This window comes from Cyrtonyx montezumae, unplaced genomic scaffold, assembly GCF_038088225.1.
Source record: "Cyrtonyx montezumae isolate F1298 unplaced genomic scaffold, pur_monq_1.0 scaffold_7, whole genome shotgun sequence".
In the NCBI taxonomy this organism is placed as follows: Eukaryota; Metazoa; Chordata; class Aves; order Galliformes; family Odontophoridae; genus Cyrtonyx; species Cyrtonyx montezumae.
In genome coordinates this window covers 31,977,116-32,001,952 of record NW_027072078.1, presented here as the reverse complement: position 1 = coordinate 32,001,952, position 24,837 = coordinate 31,977,116, and the positions used below count along the sequence as shown (strand labels likewise).

General features: G+C 39.4%; 1 protein-coding gene across 1 annotated transcript in view; it reads right to left on the bottom strand.

Moving 5' to 3' along the window:
• ARHGAP15 (Rho GTPase activating protein 15) overlaps positions 1 to 24,837 on the bottom strand; it is a 314,922-nt gene that overhangs the window by 288,164 nt on the left and 1,921 nt on the right. The window contains exon 2 of the mRNA XM_065751003.1: positions 10,904 to 11,080. Coding sequence (XP_065607075.1) covers positions 10,904 to 11,065 — 162 coding nt within the window. The 5' untranslated portion in view covers positions 11,066 to 11,080. The remainder of the gene's footprint in view (positions 1 to 10,903; positions 11,081 to 24,837) is intronic.

The following is a 24,837-nucleotide window of genomic DNA, read 5'->3' as shown; positions in this document are numbered from 1 at the left end:
TATCATTTGCTGATAAAAAATGGAAAGCTCAAAGTTGAAGTAGCCAACTACTGAAAAAGAGTTGGCACCTGGCACTTTAATTTTTAAACATCGTTTTTGTGTGTGTGTAACAAAATTGTAAAATAAGAGTCTGACTTCAGATTCACAGTCAAGAAGAATGAGCTCTTAAGGATAACAGAACTGCTGATGTAAAGCTTGGTTAGTCCAAACCCCAGGTCTGATCCAAATAAACAAAAGTTTGGATGCTTGTCTGGGTTTTCTACCTGCCTTGGGGCTACGAATGTCATGAGAACAGATTCGCTCATCACAGCTGCACTGCTTCCATTTCTGGCCATGGCTGAAATAACCAGGAAAACAATCCTTCTTGCAGAGCTCTGGGAGGGGAAAGTAAAAAAAAATGCAATAGAGTATTTCACAGCCCTTCAAATTTGATTCCAAAACCGGAGGAAGATGCAGACATTAGAAAGGATAGAATGTTTTTGCTGGTTTTGTTTGTCAGCTGTACTCTTAAATGCAAGTTTTTACTGTAACTTTCAGAGTATGTGGCAGCTTAGATAAACAATAAATGGGGGGGAGGGGGGGAAGATATTACCGTGTCTGAAGTGAAGCCATACTTGGAACTGCAGTATTAGTGTCTGAAATATTAAGAAAAAAATTAATTTTTTGAAAGCAAATACTCTTTTTTTTATTCTTTTGTGGTGTGCAGTCTTAGGCCCTTTGAGGGACAAGGCTTGGATTCCATTTTTGCTATGGATGTGAAATTGCTGTGCATGTATACACAAGGCATCCGTGAACAGAAAATCACAGATGATCAACACCTGCTTCCATTAATGATGCAAACCTCACCAAACAACAAATGAAAAAGAAAATAAAATATTGCCGTGTTTACACGACTGGATCAGATTCTACAGTTGTTTTTCTGCAAAAGAACCGCTGGCTTCAAAGGGGATTTGATCTGATGTAGGGCAGGAGAATGCTGCTGTCAACTGTCTAAGAATAGGCACACTGCCTAACAAGGACACTCTGCTGTCTGTTTTAAAATCTCTTCTCTGTGTGTTAAACATCATTTAGTGTTCGTGTCCCTACATTGTGCAATAATGCGTGTATTTAGGGCATGCACAAAATAACTTGATCCCCCATTTCATCGCATCAGTAGTGCAATAATTTCACTGCAATCATAATAATAAAAATGCAAAAAAACTGCTTCTTTACCTCTCCTGTCATGTTGCATTGGGTCACGTTGTGTCACATGATGTGATGTAATGTAACTCAATGCAAGGAGACACATGTCCCTTCTCATTGGAAATTTAAAGAAATGGAGCTTACTCTTCCCCTGTGGGAAACTATGCAGGTCAGGTGCCCAAGACTAGCTATGGGAAGTTTGATATCATCTCAGTTTCAGTACCTACATATTTCAAATCTTATGGCATTTTGAAAGGAAGCGTGTTAGATGCCACAATGGAGCCGTAATACAGTGCTTAATAAAGATAAAATAAGAGAAACATAATTCCACAGCTTATGTTCCTTGTCACAGTGTCCACTGACACATATTACCAAAGAGACTCTTTTAAACTATATTTTAACCACGTTTTTTGAAATATATAATATTAAACAAGAAAAGCCTGAGAGAAATCTAACGCAGCTAAAAATCACATGAGTATAGAATCAAGGGACACGAACTGATTAATGAAGAAGTCAAAACAAGATTTTTTTTTGATGAAAAAATAGTGAAATAGTTAAGCGCAGTAAGTATAGATAAGGAAAATGTACGGGGCCTGGAGCCAAGTTCCCCTCTCAGTTACACTAGCCATAATTGTGGAATAATTCTGTTTCAATTAATAGAGTTAATATGATAAGAACAGAATTATCTAAGTAACGAGCATGATTGAAATTTAACAGTCAACCCAGATCTGAGGCAGACTTTGGAATGTATGCAAAGAAGATAAGCATCATCCTCCATCCTGTAGAGAATCAGTACTCAGTCTAGATAGAAGAAGTGACTCAAACATTCAACAGGCCAAAATCTACTTTGAGATTAGAGGAATCCCGACAAATTCATAGTCCAATTCCTTCTCCACTTGGTTATAATGAATAAATATAAGAGAAGACAATCATGGAAGTCAAGTAAAATATTAAGTATATAAAATATTCATTCTCTAACATTGTGGCATGTTTTTATCTCAAACCGTTGACACTGTAGCAAAGAGATTTGATAGAGCCATCTCGCTTGAGATCTTTAAATCCAAGCATCAACCTGACTTACAGAGTTCTATCTCCAAATCACATCCCTCAGTGCCATGTCCGCTCATCTCTTAAATTCCTCCAGAGTGAAGACTTGACCACTTCCATTAGCAGCTTCCAATGCTTGACCAACCTCTCCTGCAAGAAATCATTCCTGATACCCAACCTAAACCTTACTGACATCATTCCCTTGTGTCCTATCTCTTATCACCTGAGAAAAGGGACTGACCTCCACCTTTAGTTTTCCTACTGAAAAACAAAAAAAACAAAGATGTATGGAATTGACTATTAAATATAAGATGGTACAAAAGTTTTCAGATACAATTGAATGCAAGCTCATCATTGTCCTTTGGCTTTGAACAAGCTAAGATACAAGGGAGATAAATAATTGGAGTTGCTGCATTTCAGATCATTTAACATCAGATTAATCATTGTTTGCACAGTTTTGATGGAAGTAATGAAGGTGTAGACGTAACTTTTCAATTTTCTATCAGTTTTGAAAATCAGAGTTTATTTTCTGAGTGTCTTGGGAAAAAAAAGGATTCGGTGATGGCAAGACAATTTAACTCTGTAGCAATAGACTGAACCACTGCATTGGGTAAAAGGTCCATGTTCTGAGAAATCATCAGATGGATAAGTAGGATCAGGAACGATTTGCCATCACCTTTCCAGAAGGCGCACGTGCATTGGGAATACAATACGAGGATGGGAATTGCTGCAAGCAATCTTGCAGGGTGAATATGGGGTCCTATCCTGAGCACTTGCACCTGTGGAGAGACACCAAGAGCCAGGTCCTTGAGTCTATAGAGACGATGAAGACAAAAAGGGGTGCAAAGAGGCAAGCACAGATATAAGGAAAATACAAAACAGAAGAAATAAAGAAACACTTTTTATACAGCAAATGAAATAATATTTTCACTACTGACATTTTCTCCCCCTCAGGATATGAATTAGAAACGAAATGTTGCAACTGACAAAAAAAAAAAAAAAAAAAAAATCAAACCAAACCAAAATAAAAGAACCCTCTGCCTTTTTAGTCTTTTTTTTTTTTAGTTTATCCTATCAGCTTTAAAGTATTTACATATATATTTACATCGTTATCCTTATGAAACTCAAAGAGATTTGTAGTCTTTGAAGATCCTGTCAAACACCCCCCCAAACTGTAGACAACTGTATTAATGACAAAAACATTTCACTGTTACTCCAGATCCTAGGAAAATAACTGAGAAGTATTCACAGGGAGAATACAAAACTTAGTAGCAATGCATTCAGTTAGGAAGATGCCTCATTACCATTGGAGGAGCTCAAGTAACAGATAATGAGAACCTCCAGATTTTTGAGTCAGTGGTGCTTTTCCCATCTAGAGTTATAAATAAATGATTAAATTAGTAGTTAATAGATAAATGAAAAAAAAAAAGAGGGGGAAAGAAAATAGAAAAGGAAAAAGGAAGAGAGAAAAGTTGGAAAAAAAAGAAAAAGAAAAAAAAAGGAATAAAAGGAATAAAACTAAAAAGAAAGGAAAAGCAAGAAAAAAAGAATAGAAGAAAAAAAGAAAAAAAAAAGAAAAAAAAAGAAAAAAAAAGGGAAAAGAGGAGAAATAAAAAGAAATAAAAATAAAGGGAAAAAAAGAAAAGAATAAAGGAAAAAAGAAGGAAAAGAAGGCCGTTTGGGGCAGGTTTGTGCTCCGCAGCAGCAGCGCAGCGGCCGCTCCAGCCGCGATCTCCGGTGCTGCTCTGCCCCCTGGTGCTGCTGCAGCTGCAGAGCAGCCGCGCTCGGGCTGCACACCCCGCTGTCACTTCGCACTTTTCCGGCAAGTTCAAGGTCAGTGCCTAGCTATTTTCAGCTCATCTCCTCTTGATCCATGCAGAGAAATGACAAGGTAACGTGATTTGGGGTCAGCTGTATTACAGGAACCGTTACATAAACGGAGAAAGTGGAAATCAATCCTAGCTGACAGTGTCTTCAGGATAATCAGCGCTCACTCCATGCCGCTGTCAGCTCTCCTGCATCAAACACCATGTTACTTCTGTCAGATCTCTTTAACAAAACCTCTTTCTCACTTTTGGCAAAGTAAATAAATATTCCACTCGGGCTTGCATTTAGCTCATTGTTTAGAGAACTTTAGCACTTTGGACTCGCAGAGAGCCCCATTTCTGCGGGAACGGACGTTGTACCCTGTCACGTCCATCACTGCCTACAGAGGGTGTTGGCAAAGAGCCTGATGCAGTCCCCCCTTCTTCGTGGCTTGTGCCTGAGCTCTTCCCGCAGACAATTGTCCTCCAGTTCTCCATTCCGGAGCTCAGCTCCCAAAGAGCTTACCTAACCCGCATCAGGGCTTCTCCTCTAACATCTTAGGACACCTTCCTCAATTTGTCTGATTACCATTACTTTCTCTGAACCGTCTCCTCCCGTAACTAGACATCTTCCCTACCGCAGGATTATGAACATATCATTTCACAAGCTGTGCCATGCTCACCGCGTCGCGGTGACAGCACATGCTATGTCAGTTTAGGGAAAGCACAGCTATTCCATCCCACCCACCTTGTGCTCCCATGGAACTGCCAAGCCCGCAGTGCTCCTCCGAAGAACCATTTACCATAATATTAGTTGTCAGTAAATTCAAAGACGGAACTCCTAAAGCTATAAAATGGATTAGAAGCAATTTAAAAAAGAATTAACAAACTAGAGTAAGAGTATACTGTCAACAAACAAATGCTTCATCATAGCACTGTAATTTGGAATTTTAATTACCCCTCTGCTTCTGTAACAAAACAATGTCTGAACTGGCAGCCATTTGAATCTCTCACAGGTCATTGAGCATTCTAGTTAATTACTCTATGAATAGCCTGTTTTTCTCCCCTCTGGAAACACGTTTCTAATGGCAGTCAAGGTCTGACAAATGTGTCATCTACATAATTAGCTAGGAAGCAACACAAAACATTAAACATGCTTTGTGCCGACAACTATCAAAACATTTCATTTGTTGTCAATTATTCATTACTTTGTAGGTTCTGAAGGGGTTGTTATTATGGAAATAAGTCCAGATGCTAACAAGGTTAGAGTTTTTTATTCAAATTAGTAATCAGAGGGCTAACTTTAAAAAATGTATCCCGTGTACATCCATGGCGCCGTTCAATCAGCACTAAATTATAAACGAATTTAGTCAAGTTCAAGTTAAAATAGCCATGGCAGAGCGCATATACTAATTTGTAGAGTTGCATCTCCCTTTGAAGTTTTAGGATCTAAGCTGAAGTAGCAAACTTTCAGAACCTTTGGCAAGACTAATTTGTGCTCGGTAAATAGAGTAAAGATTTTCACAGCATGATATAATGTAGGATTAAAAAAAAAAAAAGGAGAGAAAGAAAGAAAGAAAAAACCTGGATTTTTTTTTTTTTGAGCCCTTTCTTCTATCCCTCTGTCACTGAGCAAAAGTCAAAATCAGCATTTCCAATTCGTCTGAACTTCAGCTTGGTTTAACGAGGAAGCCAAACCAGCTACATTCACCACTCCCTTAATGGAGCTGAAATGAGTTTATCCTCGCTTTCAAGAAGAAATAGGTAGTGGTCATTTCATTTTCCTGTGATCTCATTACGATGCTGTCTATCAAGCAACAGAGCTGAAAGGATACAGGGAAAATGTGTGGAGGGTAAATAACATGGGCAGTTTAACAATAAAAATAACTTCCTCTTTTTTAGCCAAAATAATTTTGGCTGAAGTATTAGAATACATATACACAACAGAGAATACCTTCTCGCAGGGTATACATGAGAAAAAAAAACGAGGGAAAAAAACAAAACAGAAAAACAAAAGGCTTCATTTTGAGCCTTGCTCTGATATGGGGCTGAAATAATGTCTGCAGGTTAAAAAAAAAAAAGATCCTGAAAAAGGGTTGAGAGCCAACTCCCATTGCTCCAATGGGGAAAGTTGCTCACTGAAGTAAACTGAATCCTAAAATAGCCTCACGCACTCAGGTTCATCATCAGCAGGATGGATGGGGAAATGGAGCTATGAGATGGGTGAGCTGGGATGACACGCAGCAGATCTAGATTCTGAAGGTACAGAACCAGGCTGAACACATCGAGAGGACATATGGCGTGTTTCATTCCTCATTCTCCTGCACTAGGAAGGAGACAGATAATGTTGCCCAACAGTTATATTTTTTTCCAATTGCTGTTTCTGTTTTGCGACAATACTGATGTTCCAGAATGAAGACTGGAGCTGTGCTTGCGGACTCATAGTAAAGGTAGATGCATATCTATACTAGTGCATGACGGTGATAACATCTGGGGAGAACAAAGTCACTGTTAGAACACAGTGAAGAAAAAAGCTGTCACCTTCCATTGCAAGTATGAAAGCAGGAGGTTTTCTGCTCCGAGAAATATTTTGTCAAGATCTGTGGATATTTTACCTCCTGGAAAAAGAGTAAACTGGGAAAAAACAAACCCTCAGAAACTTTCCTTAAATAAACTAAATGATAAAAGAAGCTGTGATGATCTCTCAGAGATTGAAATAATCCATTTTCAGCAGAAACTATCCACAGCAATGAAAACCGAAAAGAGGGCTGGAGTCTGTCTTGCAATTATCATTAAACAGATAACATATTTATGAGGAAGTCAAAATATTTTGGAAGCCGATAATCCTGTAAGCCTTAACATGGTATAAAAACAACAAATAAATGCAAAGTGTTACTGTTACACATGCCTGCCTGATCAATGGTTTTCACATATTGATCTATAAATGGAGTTGACAGTCTGTGTTGGCTGCACATTTTCCAAGCAGCTCTATTTTTGTACAAAACCAATACGGGCAATTACCTTTGTTTGAGATGCCAAGTCTTATCAATTCAATGTGATTTAGTGTCATTTTAATTAAATATCAGGATCTACTTCAGGACAATCTATACAAACAAAGCCTCAAACTTGACTATAAGCTTGATTTGAAGTAAACATGTACAAGCCCTGAGATTGCGAAATATGGCTCAAAAACTCTGCTAAACAGAAGGCTTATATTTTTAGCAATTTTATTTCTGTCTTTTTGGCTAGCCATAACTTTGGCAAGTGTTCTACAGTCACAGGAGTAAGAAACAAAGGAAGATTGCTTCCTGCTCCCTGATAATGTATTAGAGGGAGAAATCAACTTAACAGTTTGTTTAACCTAATCAGGGAAAGCTCTAATACATTAACATTTTGGAATGTCTAAATAGGCTCTAATTCTTAATACCAGCACCAATAAAAAAAAAAAAAGAAGACGTTTCATTGTTTGAAGTCGTTCTGAATGAAGCAAAATGCACTTCCCTGGGGTTTAAGAGATGAAAATAGCAAATATTCATTTAAGTTGCTAGTTCAGACACTAACATTAAACACAGAAAGAGCCCTCGCTTACCACAGTGTGTGTCCAGCTTTGTGATTTATACTCTCTAAACTCTACATTAATATCCATTTCAACCTTTGCACAATGCTCGAGCATTTCCATAGCAAATAAATAACAAAAATCCCCAAGAATCCACATTTCACTTTTGCATGAGTTAGCTTCTGCCTCCGCCATTTGCATCTTTACTACCACAAAATGCACAAGTGCATATGGCCCCGCTGATGTATGATGCTTATCCTTCTTTGTCACACTGCCGAAAATAATCTGTCCACCTTCAGAAGTATAGCCCCAGGTGTGCTTAGAAGCATCACAGTCAACACTGTAGAATACAACAAATCCCTTTGAGAAAACTATGTACTTTCTTCTCCATAAATCACCAGCGACCTTTCTAGATTTGTGTCTGTTTTTTCCCTTTATGCCCAGAGTGTTGTTTTTATCTTTTTCAAATGCATTTTATAAATATATAGTTCTGCTGATTGTTCAAAATGTGCCAAATGCTGATTGCCTTAATCCACTGGAGTCAGTGGGTTTTGCATAAGTTAGGTAAAGAGGATTTGACCCATTTATTAATAGAATTATAGTAGGCACATGCCTAATATGGGCAGAGACAGAGTAACATGGAGTCCCTTATTCAGCTATTTCCAGGTGCAAAAATAAAAATCTCTCCGATCATAGGACAAAAATATGCAGTCGACATAAAACCAAACATAAGCAATGATCAGTGGATACTTTATAATGATCCAAACAGAGGCAGGCTCTTCAAAATTGAAGGCTTCCAAACAGAAAATCGGGACAGATCCTTTATTTTTCCCTTCTAGCACAAAATAATTGGCTTAGCCTGGCACACGGGTAATACACATCTTTCAGCAGGGATCTGCATGCCTCCAAATGCAAAAGTGAGGTTTGCAAGTGTACCAAGAAAGTATGTCATGAATTTTTAAAGAGGATTACTGAATTTGAATATACCTGCGTGCCTATGTATGTGTGTATAAGCTGAGCCTTGCTCTTTCCACACTCCTGGATGCCAGGGGACTGCTCCCTGCCATTGCTTCCCCCTAAATCCTTCCCAAGTCATGCACAGATCCCGATCTGAATGCAGCTAACACTTGCAATTGATATTTCAGTGGTCTTTTAGCACAAATTGCTCTGTGTTCTAAGATAGTACATGAAAACATTGGGATCCTTAGGAATTTTGCTTTTGGTTGGGGTGCCTGCAAACAACTTTAAGAGGCTTATTGAAGCAAATGCACCCAAACACTTTTGGTCTGTCAATATTTAGTCAGAAAATTCGGCATGGCAAGAAGAGATGAAAAGAATCGAAATAGAAAGGGAATTAGTAGCGTGGCAAGCTTTCAGTCTATTATATTGGAGCCAAGATTGCTGGGTAAAATGACATACATAGTAAAACTCTGCTTTTATATAATTAGCTACTAAACAAATGTGGTACAAAACAACTTTTCATCTCTCGGCCAATGAACAGATATCGTACCTGCAATGGTTTTTGGGAAGCAGCGGGATATATTTATGTCTCATTTAACTTTTTAGAGCCCTTGCTCTGTAACAGTCCAGCACACTATCCCCAAAACTAAAGTTATGTAACAAGGTAATATCAACAATGAGAAACTGCATGATAAAATCCTGCCCAAAAGTGAAAAATGCTAATTTTGTCTCATTTAGCAGCTGGATACAGAAATGCTCATTAGTTTTAAGAGGGTTAATCCTTTTAACTTTTGCATATTGATATGCCAATTATGCCTAATTGTACAAGAGGCATCAGTCAAGGTAATAGTGCATAAACACATGAAAGTTATTAAGTACATCCCAACATGTAATAAAGTAGGTGTTAATTGGTAGCTGAGTTCTGCAGGCTATTGAGGTGGATAATTCATTGAGAGATGGATCACTTGTAATTTCTCTACATAATTCCTTTTGCAGTCTCATGCTGTGATGTTTTCATGCTTGTCAAAAACAACTGCAGCCTAGTGCCTTTTGTTAAACACAGCCAATAAAATATGTTAGGCATCATTAAATATACTTAACTTTTAAACTTCTTCAAAGGTACAGTTCTTCCCGATAATACATTATAGTATTCCCAGTAAATTACCATAAGCATCGTTTCAGGTTTGTACTGGTGGAACATTTCACTTCAGATAAACAGGAAGAAATGTGTGTGGGAAATTGTAGGAATTGTTCAAAATCATCAGAAATGAACGTCTGATCAGATGCAAAGAGTTTTTTTTTCTTTGCAGAAATATGTAACGTCCCTGAAATAAGTTCAGCTATAGCAGAGAAACTTAGTAATAGAAAGAATGTATTTCTAACAAAATCTGAATTTTGAGTTTGAATTTAGGGCAGAACATATAGCTGCTGTAGTTGACTTCCTCCTTTTAGTAACTTTTTGAGAAAGCTGAATGTTTCATCGGAATATAATATATGAACAAAGCAAAAATTAATAGCTTGCATGGTTGTGAAAAGTGACTGAGACTTGGGACTCTGTCCCCAGCCAGCAGAGTTTTCTCCCTCATTTGCATTCTCTGAAAACAAAATGGATCTGGAGTCCAAAAAGTGGCTAACACTGCATAAATAATTTTGTAACATTATATGGCCTCAGCTGCAAGTTGCCACTATTATGGAAGAAAATTAACCAGGGGAGACTCATACCAATCAGTTTGTTTAGTAGCTCAGGAGGAGTACAGGGGCAGGGACACAACTGGCAGAACAGTTCATTGCAAACTACTTAATTTCAGGGGAAAAAAAAAAAAACAAAAAACAAACAAACAAAAAAGGTAATAGATAAAAAATGAGTCAACCCTTTCAACTTTGTCAACTATTAAAATATTAAGGTTCCTTCAGTTTTGCAGTTCTGCAAATCTTTGCAGATTTTGCGGTTCATTCATTCTTACAACAAGACTTATTGCTCTCACTGTCAAAGTTGTCCATTATTTACAGACTTATAATTTCCTTTTTATTCTTTCTTTTGTCTGGTTTTCACCTGTTTAGAAGTTGTGCCACACCTCTGGTACTGTATTATTCCCTGCAGCAGCTGTACTTAAATACTGTAACACTTAAGAGTTCAAATGTGATTATCTTGGCCACCAAAGCCAAATTCTGTGTTTCAGCAGAGGAAAATTGTTATTCCAATATCTAGCCATACTCTTAAAAATGTAATTGAGCTACTAAAACCCTTTGTGAAAAGGATGATCTACTAAGCTGGTATCTTAGCTACATCTAAGATAATTCTGTGACTTTATAAATCTTGGAAGACATTAAATATTATGAGTATTTTACTTACAGGCTCGATGACTTTCACATTCTCAGACAGAATCATAGATTTGCTTTGGCTTAATCTGTCATGGTGACTGTTGGCATTTTTGATCCTCATTTGAACAGCTCCTGTACTGTGGGAAGGATTTGGCTTTTCAGAGGCCATGTCAGAAGTTGTAGATCTTTCCATGGCTACTGGTTTGACCTGAAGAACACAAAATCAGAATATTAAGGGGATCCTTCATGGAAAAAAGTATCAGTGCTGCTTATATGTCATCACTGTAATAAAAATAAGTTATTTTGCTAGCAACTTCTTGATCATCTTTGAACACCAGGATAAGTATCAGCTGTGTCAGTGCATAGTTCTATTATTGTCCTTATCACTCACCAATTCAACTGCCTTGGAAGACTTAGTTTATGTAAAAGATTATCCTTATCTCAAAAGCCATTCTCCTCTGTGGTGTAATCTCCCTGCAAGCCTCTCTCATGTCCAGCTGGCAGCCACTACACTTTGTCTTTGGACCTGCTCACACCACACATTTTAAATCTTTCAAGGGAAAATGACATGTTTTGAAGCCAATTAACATATTTTACCTCCACAGTTTGATACATACACGTTACAAGTGCATTGAGGGATCACATTACAACCAACCCTTCTAGCATCCTAAACTCAAACACAAGCCTGAAAGAAAAACAGACACTTCATTTTTAACTATGGCTAAGATTTTTGGTTTTGCTCTCCGTTTTAAAATCTTGAAATGGGGAAATGGTTAGGCACATGGTTAGGAAGCTCTCATGCTTCAAGAGCAACAGTTGTGAAGCAAGGTCTTCTAAACTTCTGAAGATGAAACTCCCTGATTTCACAAAAGTCTAAGAAGGCTTCAGAGCAGAGGAAGATAAGGTGACTAAGTACTAGTGCACATGAGGAATGCTACTGCATGTCCTACTACAGTCTGGACAAGACTATGGGGCACTGTGGTGGTGGGAGGACACAGATCTTATACCTTTTTCTCTCCTGTTCTCAGTAAATCCGTTTCTTCCAGAAAATGCCTTTCAGCCACAGATGTGGAAGAAAATAATGATAGGTCAAAGTATGGCAGACTGGCTGAGGGTGGGAGGGACCTATGGAGGTCATTTGCTCCAAACTCCTGCTCAAACTGGATCACCAGAATGCCCAGAAACATGTCTAGAAGCCTTTGGAGTATTTCCAAAGGGATTTAAACTCATACAGACTGAGGATATGGGAGCACAAAGAGACACAGCACTCCTGAATAGAGAAACAAAGATAGTGCTTCACTATTATGCGTCACTCACCATAGTGTTATGTGCCACGATGGAAACACTCACTTCAAGGCAAAGAGCAGTAGTAAAGCCCATGCTCTTTGACTGTTCCTTGCATTGAATTAGTTATACAAGAATCCCTACAGAAGTTGAACCATGGAAGGAGGGGAAAAAATACTGCTAAAGCTTTAACCTACTGCTCAGATGTATTCAGTTCCATTTCTGCTGCAGTACTAATATTGGGGCTACCTATTTATGTGCAAGTTCTGGAAATGGCACTGGGTGCTCTTCCCTGAGATGCTTCTCTGCACCCATCAAAGTACCCAACACGGCATAGAAATGCTCTGCCATTCTGGCAGTCAGATCTGCAGCAGTTATAAGAAGGAAATCATTTTTCCTTCCTTTGAAACTTGGAGAGTCAAACCTTTTTGTATTTCATGTTGGTGTCAAAGCAAAACCACTTCCCAGCAGATTTTCAGAAGGCTCCAGTCTGGAGAGCTGATCAGACTTGAGAGACTAGAGCAGAGCTGGCTTTGTCCCCACTCCAACGTTTGGCTCGAATGCATCCCTCAGACTTGCTTCTGAAATTCTCCACCTGTAAAACTCTGACGTATCTCCTCTTGGGATCATTATGGGTTGTAATTAGGTATTCTCTGCCTGATGTTTTCAGTACATGATATTCTATTAAAAAAAAATTAGTACTTGAAGCTCGTGCCCTGGATCTTAAGTAGGAGCACCATCAGTAAACTGCAAGTCTGCAAAGACCTCTAAAACCTTTGGTTTTAATCTCACTGAACCCCAACTTATTTTTTTAATTTTTTATTTTTATTTTTTTCTGAAACTGAAATGAATTCATACATGTTGTATTATAATGGGAAAAACTGAAATTACTAGAAGCAACACAAAAGAAAAACAAACACTCAGCATTTCCTCTCTCAGATTTTGCTTGTCTTCCTGTACAGCATGGTGAGATTATGCAGAATCTGAAAGGCAGAAGGTATGAAAGCTGCTGCCTTGGGATTTCCAGGTAGAAACCCTTTGCTGCCCTGCGTTACCAGCTCCATGAGCCAGTAGATGGCACCCTCAATATGAGCTCTGCAAACGCTCTTGCAGGAGGAATTTGGTAGTAATTACAATCTGTCCCCTTTTTTATTATTATTTTTTTGATTTCCAGGAAATAACAGAGGGGGAGACAGTCAGGAAGCAGATATAACGTCAACAGAAAACAGAGAAAGGATCTGATCTGATGCTTTTACGATCTGATGCTTCCTAACAATTATTAACATGGCTGGGGCCAAACTCAGGCTGGTTTTGCAGGGGAATTTGTTTCCCTTACTTTGGAAGACAGAGCTGCCAAGCCCTGTGCAACTGCTTATGAGGCACTTCATGTTCATTATATAATTAGCTAATTTGCCTTTTGGCAAACAGTTAGCATCTGGATATAAATTTTAGTTTTGAAACCTCCTACGGTTGATTTGTTGGATAAAGGCATTGAACCAAGGCAGAATTTTTTTTTTTTTCCTTTTGTTTATGTGGGTTTCTGGGGCAAAGAGGCAGCAGAATTTTGTGGGATTCACCTCAGAGAAAAAGAACAGGGGAACAGACTGAAAACCCTCTTAGAAGTACATCATCAGACGTAGTGTCAAACAGAAGCAGAAGCATAGATAAGAGTGGGAAAAGTCAGGAGGAAAGAGAAGTGCAAAAAAAAAAAAAAGGCCCTAACATGAGGTTGGATGGATGATACAGGAGGGGAAAAGTGAATCCAAGAGGGGAGGGGAAAGACTGCATCAAATGTGAGAAAGGACAGCTTTAATTTCTAGAGAGCATAGAGATCAGATTACTTACATAGCAAGGAGAACCACATAGATGAAGGGATGTTATCATTATGGTAAATCATGTTACCATCTGTGAGACCAAGATCAAGTCAGTCATACACAAAGCACCACTTATGGAGATTGCCTTGGGAGTTCAAATCTTTCAGTGAAGGATGGAAGGAAATGTACTGACCATGAAATCAGTGGATCAATGCTTGGAGTTGCTTCTCCTGGGATCTAGTCCTCTTGTTTGAGATGCTTGGAAGTAAATAATACAGCAGCTCTCCATGCTGAATTGGGCTGAACTCAAGGCAGAGCTTGGACATCAACTAAAGGTGTAACGTGGATGCCAAATGTGTGAGTGACATTTTATGTATCTAGCAGGTCAATGGATAATATACTATAACCCTGATTTGACTTCTGTCACATGGTGTGGAAAAAAACCCCCAAAAAAAAACAACCCAAAACATTTTCCATGGCATTTCTTTCAAAAGCATTGTTTTCACAAAATCCTGTTTGATGGCAGTCAAAATACTTCAGTTATTTCAAATATTATTTCAATGGAGAAAGCTTATTTCTGTCTCTATTACCTTATAATCACTGTTTCTGAGGTGATAAAGGAAGAAAGTAACATCGTTGACTCTCCAACTAAAGAAAAATCCTTAATGTTTCTAGCTCATAGCTTTCTGCAAAAAATTACAGGAATGAACGATTAATCTCACTGCAATTTGTACATCTTTGGTAGCTTGATTATGGCATCTATCCCACAGTGACAGCCAGCAAGTATTCCTCTCCTGCAGCAGCCACTGGAGCTAGAGGAAGTTTCATATTAAGTTATCAGGTTTTTAATTCATTTTGGCGCGTTGCCATGTCCAGAAATGGAGAGTGTATACTGAGCAGGCTGACTGGTATTACCCACTGTCTTTATTTTGTGGGTTTTGGTACAGTAATCAGTAATATTTGAATGTAGGAATTCTGTGAAGTAACACAACTCAAAGAATCAGAACCCAATGCAAAACCAATTCACCAAGAAACAAGAAGATAGCAGTATTTCTACTTTTGACTTGTATTATCCCTATGTTTCCACGTTAATTAATCTTGGACCAAATATTTGTAACAAGTACCATTACCCAAGAAAGGCAAAATATATCTGTGGTTAATATAATTTGTTGCATTTGTTTTTTCAACATTAAGAGATTAAAACTGTTGCATATAATTTTCAATGTTCATTAAAATCAGCTTTGAATTTCTTCGAACTTTGTTCTTGGGGACATTTAGAGCACCAACAAGACAGAAGCATCATGAATACGAACGGGTTCAATGCAACACGAAAACACTTCAAATCGTAGTGCACCTGGTTACAGTCACTAATTGCATCCTTTTGGCTGAAGAGCAGTACTGTACATGAAGAGCATCCATCAAAGCTTTCTGACATAATATCAAGGAAAAATAAAATTCAGCACTAGGGTCACTGTTACACTAAGCCTACAAGCCTGGAAGCCAATAAAAACAGAAGAGGAAGTAGGAGTTAACAAAAGCAAAAACATGTTCACACCACGGCATGCGGTGAGTCAGAGCGTTCTTGCAAAGTAGAAAACATATTGCTGTGTCTCTGAGAGAAGCGTTTAGAATCAACACACCTACATAAATATTTCTGCCATTGGATTTTGCTCTCAGCCTTCTACACACTGTACGTTATCTTTGCTGAAATACAGCTCAGGGGCAGGAAGTGCTTAATGCTCAGTTGATGGAAATGTAGGGGGACAGATGAAACACCTATAGGTAAAGAGAAAGAACAACAAGTAAACTACTACACTGTATTTTTTTATTATTATTTTTATGCCTGCCGTGTTCTGCCTTATTTTTTTTTTCCAGCCATCTGCAGCACGCCACTCTCATAGCTAACATGTCACACGTCTGCACCCAGGGCACAAACAGAAGAGAGAATCCTGACGCCAGCTTAGAAAAAATAGAAAATCCATCGTAGTGGAAACCCAAAGCAGTTGTAGCATTCCTATGCATTTTTCATTGTAGAAAGATGCAATTTAGCCTGCAATAATTTGTACATAGGAATCAGTTTTAATTTCAGCCATTAGTCACATCTCTGATCAGAGGGGGAAATCAGGAATGACAGTATTTCAGCACTGCCTGGGTCTTTACTGTTGTTTTAGTCCTTTGCATCAGATGAAGGAGAATGTTATGCAGAGTTTGGTCTGCTGTAAAACATTAAATGTCCTAAACTTAATGGAATAGTTTCTCTTATTTATTCAACTTGCCATTTCATCAGTAACAGCAGAGAGCTTCTACTTCCTGCAAAATCTATGCTCATAAACAATAATGGTAATTCCCTCTTTTATAGCTCTAATTATTATACTTCCTTTTACTTTTTTGCTTATTAAAGCCATGTTAGACTTTCAGGGATGCCTCTCAGAACAGACTACTCATTCAGCCTTCCTAGACAGTATATCCAAGCCTTATTAAAGAACTCTTAGAATAAGGATTCTTTTATCCATTATGGTTTAAATCTGCTCCTTGATATGATGAAAATGTCAAACTTATCTAGTCTCTTATAACAAATAAAACTTAGTTAATAACTAAATAATTCTAGTGGCTGAAATCACGTACCAACTTAATATTTCATAGGAACAAACTGTGTTATCACCTAAAATAACGTCACAGTAGTTTGATCATGAGTGCATGTAGTTCATAGGTTGGAAAGGACCTACAAAATCATCTAGTCCAACTATCCTCCTATCACCATCCCTACCCACTGGACTACTAAATCAAATCCCTTAGCACCTGATCTAAATGCTTCTTAAACAGCACTAGGGATGGTGCCTCAACCACCTCCCTAGGCAGGCCATGCCAGTGCCTGACCACTCTTTCAGAAAAGAAATGCTTCCTCAGGTCTAATCTAAATCTTCCCCGGCGCAACTTGTGGCCATTCCCTCTCGTCCTGTCATTATTTATCAGGGAGAAGAGGCCCACCCCCTCCTCACCACAACCCCCCTTCAGGAAGTGGTAGAGTGCAATAAGGTCTCCTCTGAGCCTCCTCTTCTCCAGACTGAACAATCCCAGCTCCCTCAGCCGCTCCTCATAAGACTTGTGCTCCAGACCCCTCACCAGTTTTGTTGCCCTTCTCTGAACACGCTCCAGGGCCTCAATGTCCTTCTTGTAGTGAGGGGCCCAAAACTGAACACAGTACTTGAGGTGCGGCCGTACCAGAGCTGAGTACAGGGGGATGATCACCTCCCTGCTCCTGCTGGCTACACTATTTCTAATACAGGCCAAGATGCTGTTGGCCTTCTTGGCCGCCTGGGCACACTGCCGGCTCATGTTAAGCTGAGCATCAGTCAACACCCCCAGGTCCTTTTCCTCTCTACATTCTTCAAGCCATTCTGCCCCAAGCCTATAGCATTGCATGGGGTTATTGTGGCCAAAGTGCAGGACCCGGCACTTGGCCTTATTGAACCTCATCCCATTGAGCTCAGCCCAGCTGTTCAGCCTATCCAGATCCCTGTGAAGGGCCTCCCTGCCCTCAGTTCTACATAGGCCTCAAAGGCCCGATTCAGTTTAGGGCAATGCAAAATAGCATCAAGCACACCCAAAGAGAAAAATAAAAATTCTTATTGCACTACAGAGCCAGGTGTGGAGCTATTCTATCTAATGGACTACCAGGCATCTGAAGTGTCACTTGCAATGTGCCACGGACACACAGAAGTGCACAGCCTGTACTACACAGTAAGGTGCTGACAGTTGCAGTTGGATGCTTTGGTGATGTCCTGCCTATTGATAGCAGCACTAAAATACAAGGAGTGTCCTAGTGTTATGGAGCTTGAGTGTAGTTTGTTCTATTTTTTCCACTAGTAATAACACCTTTCACCATAAAAAAGAAGAGTAAATACAAATAATAGAAGGCTTATACTTAGTCCCACTTTCTAGCAGATAGTAGCAAAATATCTTAACTAAATAGACAGTTTTGGTAAAAATATTAATTTTTATAAAGTGTTGCTCAATTTCTCTCAAGGATGGGATGAAGAGAGATATGAAGACAGAGAATATGAGTAGACATCCTAGACTGCCAATCAAACTAGAATTGAGTAGAGACCTATAGTCTTCCTCTGTGTTGTTCTGAAATCTTACACTAGTTTAAAACCCTTAGGTCTGTTCCTTGTTGTACAAAGGCCCTTAAAAACAGCAGGATCAGTCGACAAAGAAAAATAGATCTGAGATCTGAATTAAGTGCTCAAATCCTATAGGGCAGAGATGTCTTATCTCTAGATTATTATTATTTTTTTATCTACATAGAAAATGGCTTGAGAATTAGAAAAGAAAGAATAGGAGACTTTCTTCCAAAGTTGTGCAGATACGAGGACCAACTCTTCACATCCATATTACATGATTGCAGATCCGTCTGCAGTCCTCCATGATCTGCTAACTGCAGAACTTCCCTGCACAAATAACAGCCTGCGAGGAAACATCATTATAATAATAGTGTAAGCAACAAAAACACAAGCTTCTTCAAGGCAGCGACTGCATATGGCCATGTCTCCTCTTGCGTCACTTAGTTTCCTAATTATATTGCATGTGAAGGTCCCAGGAAAGGTAACAGTTGTTTCGAAAGTGAGTCTGTCACAATATATCATATGAGATAGCATAATGGAGTTCATCATTCATTTCATCATTCCTATGTCAATTTAATATATCATTTTCAAGTAGAACTTGAAGCTATAAGTATTCTTTGTGTACGGTTTGGCCTACATATGTTTTGAGAACAGTTGTCCATAGAAGAAATTCAGTTGAATATGTAAAAGAGCACGCCTGGGAAAAAAAAGGAAAAAAAAAAAAGAAGAGAAAAGCTCCTTCTAGGTCTTCCTGCTGGCAGCACATTGCCTCTCTTTTTGTAGAGCATCTGATCCGTGGCACCTGCCTCCATTTCCTGTGCTGCTCCAAGCCGAACTACAATGCTCCACGTGACAAAACTTCATTGTGTATACACAGTATAGTAATAAATTTAGAATAAAATGAAAAGCTTTGTCTGATACATATCACTTCTAGTGCATTCTAAGATACTGAATGGGAGAATGAGAGTGGTTCAACCACTCGGCCAATGACAGCAAGATAATCTGATCATCACAGAAATTCATGGCAACTGAACTGATTTAATACCAAATATAAGACCTCAGAAGTACTAGAGAGGATCAGAGGAGTACTGCTTGGTTACTCATGACCATCCTGCACATATCAGGGGAGGAAAAGATAATTTCCTTCCACTTCCATCCTTCCTGCCAAATATTTGTGTGCTACAAAGTAGTGCGGAGTAGAGCCATAGAATGACCTTGAATAAGACTGACCACCTCTGAACTCATTTTACATCTGTATTTGATGCTTGCCACACAGCATCTTTTTAGTTTAAAGCAGCCTAATTCTGAATTAAAAAAAAAATCCAATGTTTTCTCTAGGAAGATCACATAAGAATCACAAATTTTCTCCGGTACTTGAAAGAAATCTGTTCCTATATCCTAAATGTTCAGGAAAGTGTTGTTACTTATAATGTTGCCAGATCTGAAGTGATGATATACTATAGGAAAGGTTATTCTTGCTGTATTTACAGATACAAGCAGAAGCAGAAGTGACAGAAATCTCAAAGTAAGACTGCTTGAAATACTTCCAGCTCAATTCTGTGGAACTTCTCCCCATAGAGATTCAGATATTCATCCAAACTTTCCATGCTTACCTGGAGCAGACATGTGGTGATGGTAATTTTGGAACAGCCTAAACTCTCTGGAGAAGTGGAAGAGTCAACGCCACAAGACAAACTGAGGTATTAGTAAAATATTTTTAAAATGCAAGCAAGCTTGACATGAATAGCCCAAGAAACTATTCATATTCACATTTCTTATGAGTTGAAGAAAAAGAAATTTCAGTTTCAATTTGACTGCCACAACATAAGTAATCCATTGTAAGGGCAGTTTGGGTAGGAACTTATAGTGCACTGATGACTTGTACCACATTCATGTCCACACACATGCTCCATGTCTGACAACAGGTTGACTTACAGTGGAGATGCACCTCATTCTTACCAGGGGGAAGAGTACACATAGATTTTGAACTCTAAATCATTTGGGTGCACAGATCACTTAGAGAAGTTGTAAATTGTGCCTCAGTTTGCCTCCTAGTCCTTAACTTCCTATGTCTTCAGCTTTACCTTCACTAGAAAAAAATGTCTGTGAGCTCTATTAATCCCTCAGTGAATCAGCGGCAGATGTTTGCTCCTCTACTTCTTTTCCTGAGCATGCCCTAAAGAATCCATCAGCTTAGTAACTTGAACGTACATTTTCTGTATCTTTATCCATTTTGTAGTCCCATAGACCCATCAGCCTGTAGACCATTGTGCCAAACTCAGTTTACTGAACAGGAAAGACTTTAAACTTCTCAGACTTTAAAAACAATATTAAAAGACAGCATGATAAAATAACTTCTCTCTAGCACAACTTGTCTCAGTAGTCTACAAGTGTCCTGCTTCTTACTTAGACTGTCAGATCCACTCCTGCCCACTGCCTGTTATAGCACCCGATCCCCGTGCTGTGCACATGGAAGTGCCGCCTACCCTCCCTCCCTCCCTATACATAACTGCAGCAGTTCTCAGCTGCGAGCCTACAGCTGCTCCCTTACTTCTTCTCACAGCTCCCACTTCCCATCTGAGGGGAAAAAATACAGCTCCAGATACATTTAATCTGTTCCCACACTCCAGTTTTCTTTTGCAGAGCTCCCTTGCTGCTCTTGCAAGAGAAGTGTTGTGAAGTGCAACAGAGAAGGCATTTACTGTTTAGAAGAAAACTTTGAAGCTAAAGCAGGAACTAGAAAGGGAAATTCTGTGTGGTTTGCCTTGGGTGAGCCCCTCTTCTGCCTACAGTGGGCCCCTGGGTTGCTCTCTTTGTCAGCTACCTCTGATGTGCTCTGAGCAGAGCAGAAGGTGCCAGCAGTGCCTGCCCTGCTGCACTGCTCCCCTGCACACAGAGGAGTAGGACAAAGACGTTGGTTTGGTGTGGTGCTATCTCATATCAGCAGCTAAGACAACTGCTTGCAGCAGGAGGTAAATACCAAGGGTACAGAGGTGCTAAAAATAAAATGTCTTTGATTATTCAAGAAGTCTGAGTGCAAGCTCTAGTAAATGCACCTAAATTTATGACTGCAGACTCGCTTTGTTTTGTGTAGGATCATGCATCAAAACGTTATTTCACAAAGGTGACTCAAGACAATGCCAGAAACCTTGTATGCGTGCTCTTTTCATGCCAGGGGAGCAGATTCACCTACACCTCCAGTCCTACAAAGATGTGCAGCACATGGTAGCAGCAGTCAGAGCCTGCAGCAATGACAGCAGAAGTGCAGGGGTACCAGGTGTGGCAAGTAAACCCCAACAGCCATACGTGAGAAGAGTGACATTCACCTGCTCCAGCACTGCTAAGAGCAAAAAATGAAAGAGACATACATTTAAATATTAAAATTGAGTTGTGGTGTAAGTGGAGTTATGTCCCTACATTTAATTTGCATGTTTCGACTGAAAGATTTCAAAACACACTTTTTAAAGTGTGTCTGATGTCTTTTCAAGCCCTTTTTGAATGACTAGTAATTTCTACGTAACTTTCCATCCCACCAGGTCAGGTTGTCCAAAGTCCCATCCAGCCTGGCCTTGAGCTCTCACAGGGTCAGGGCATCCACAGCTTCTCTGGGCAGCCTGTGCCTGTGCCTCACCATCGTCATAGTGAAGAACTTCCTGATGCCTAATCTAAACCTCCCTTCTTTTAGTTTAAGCCCATTCCCTCTTGTCCTCTCACTACACTCCCTAAATATAACTGTCTCCTTCTAGACTCTTTCCTTCCAAAGTGCATAATATGATGTCTTAAGATGGATTATTCCTCTCTCCCAAGCCCTGAGGAATGTGCACAGGGAGGGGTCAACATCATACAACTCTCTCCTCCCCATACTCTGGGGCACATTGCAACTGTGTTCACTGCATCTTTCATTTGCCATGCACAAATAAAGTAGCGTGGCGTCTCACAGAACTGATGGAGCTCACATTCCTCTTTGGTTCCATCTGGGTGCAAATCAAGCTCTGGGAATCTCATCTACCCAAGTTAAAACATCCATGTAGTACAATAAGTTAATTCCCTAAACATCTGTATCAGATGCAAGATGCATCTCTGGCAATAAGTCTCTGCACTTTTTAATTCTGTCAGGTTGTAAGATCTTCGTTAAGAGCTTCCTTTTCTTCGATCTTTTGCACTCTTGGAAAGATATGATGGAAAGTTCCAAACTTTAGATGAAAAATTAAACTAGAAAAGAAGTTTCCCAAACAAAGCCTCTAGAGCATCTCTGATTGCCTCAGGTCTATAAAACTATGCACTACTCAATCCAGAGTGACTGCTAAAATTCTCCAAGGGAAATTCAAACAAAATTTAAACATGGAGAGAAAGAATCAGTTTATCAAAGCCCCTGTTAAGACTGAGGGTAATCCTTGCCTTCCTTCACTAAGGGCAAGAATTGAAGAATTGAGATACTTCTACTTCGGCTGGCTCCACTTCCTTTGCCACTCAAAGTGTCACCTCCAGACAAAAATCATCATGGGAATTTGATTACTGATGATTAACCTTCACTAAATTTTGTTTGTTTTCTGTTGTTGTTCTTCGGTTGCCCCTGATAATGCAACATACTGGTGATACAAGAAACATTAACGTTTCCAGTTCAGGCATCAGAACTGCTCAACTTAGAGGAAAAAAAAACCAGCACAAGTGAAAGCACTTGGCCATTTGGAAAGTTTGACGTAACATCTTCCTTCTGGAAAAAGTTGCTTTATTTGTAGTAAAATTATTCGCTAGAAATGCATCTTGACTCAAGAGAGCCTGGGAAACTTCTGTCCTCATTTGCTGTGGTTGCCCACAGCATTACCATCAGGCTCTCCTGCAGTACATGTTGGGGCCTGGCTCCTATCATCTCTAACATGCAGGCTGAGGATTCCAGTGAGTGCCAGTTTTGGGTCCATCTCCCAATGTGCACTGCCTGGCTCCTGCTCTGGTGAATGACAAGCAGCTCGCGGCAGGGGATTGGAACTGAGTGGGCTTAAAAGTCCCTTGCAATTCAAACCATTCCATGATTCTATGAATAATGAGAGCATCCTGACATCCCACAGGCTGGATGTGGATCCAGCAATCATGAAGGTAGCTCACTCAGAGACCAAACTCTAGCACTGCAGTATCTTTACAAATGATCTATGTCATTACACTTCTTTCCCACAAAGGAAGAAAATTTAGTAACATTCTGAGCAGCAAATAAGTTCAGGAGCACTATGTCTGGTCTAGGAGGAGCTTCAGCAACTGGCTCAGATAGGCACTGTGGTATCTGATTCAGCACCAAATACAGTGGTGGTTTTGCTCAGGGTGGGGCAGGAAAAGAAGTAAGAAACAAAAGGCAAGCACGTCCTTAAAGCACGTCTCTTCAGCTCTCAGTCATATTCACTTCTGGGTTTTTCTTCCTCCTTTTCTCACCCACCTCCCCTTTTCATGTTGCACTTGTGCTGAAAAACTGGTGCATGTCTTGGAGGAGTCAGAAGTCACTTAAAGTTCATTCCTTTGGGGATTGTGCCATTTTTGTTCATCAGGGACAGGCTTTGGAAGAAACATACTACAAACCCACAATACCTAGCTCAAATATAAACAAATGATTTAGTACTTAGAATGTCATGAAGTATGTGTCTTAAAAAATTCTCAGCAACTAAATGTGGTCATGTCAAGCTTGCTTAGTTAATTTACAGAATAAGTGCATCAGTGGGAATCAATGCTCTGAATTAGTATTTTACTCTATAAGTTGCTCATACTCCAAAAATTTAGAAGCTAAGTTGAAGAATACGTGTATTTGTTTAAAACAAAACAATACAAAAAAACCTTTAGTGCCTTATTTACTTATTTCCCAAAGCAGTTCTTTCTCATGCTGAGTAATAAAGTAATAGAAAGAAATGAACAGAAAAAGGTAAAAAATGGTCTAGCATGCAAGGATTTTGAATCTTTGCCATGGCAAACAGGACTCACTAACCAATTCAGGTGTTTTCAGCATATGCCAGATAACATGCTGAAAATCTGCTTCAGCAAGACCTGACCACAGGTCCACAGGCTGAGAGCTAATAGGCCCCACTCAGGTTGTAAAAGCAAGCTCAGAAAACTCACATATGCTCTTCCCATTTATACAGACTTCTTAAAAATATTAGAAGTAAATAATTAAATAACCATCCAAAACATTTCCTCCTATTTCAGCCGGGCTGGAAGTTGTCACCTCACTGTCCTTCAGGTTGTAATAAAGATGATGGGAGTCCACAGGCTCCACAATACAAGGTCTCATTCTTACATGAGTAAGCTTTTCAGATGTTGATAAAAGAATTATCGGTGCATTTATGACCACTGATAGAAGTGGATCAGTTTTGTGAGAAGGTTTCAGAAACAGACAATGTTAAAGCACCCACACCTAGAACAAGTTCACAGATTTCCAAATATAAACCCAGCAAGATTGTGCTGTGATGAATGAGCTGAAGCAAGCACAGGCCTTCAGCCTGCCCTGAGACAAAGATGGCACTGCAGCAAACAGTTTCACAGTGACAAAAGTCTCCACAGGAAGGAAAAAGGGGGTGGTTTATGCAGGGTGAGCAATCAGGCAAAGAAAACTGTTATTGTGCTCTGAATGGTACTTAAATTATCATGGTAGATGCACAAAGGCCAACATTTCAACCCACCTCACTGCTTCAGGACTAATGCTGTCAACAAAGAAATCCGTGAATGTTATCAAAGCATCTTCATATAGATGATATCCACCAGTACCT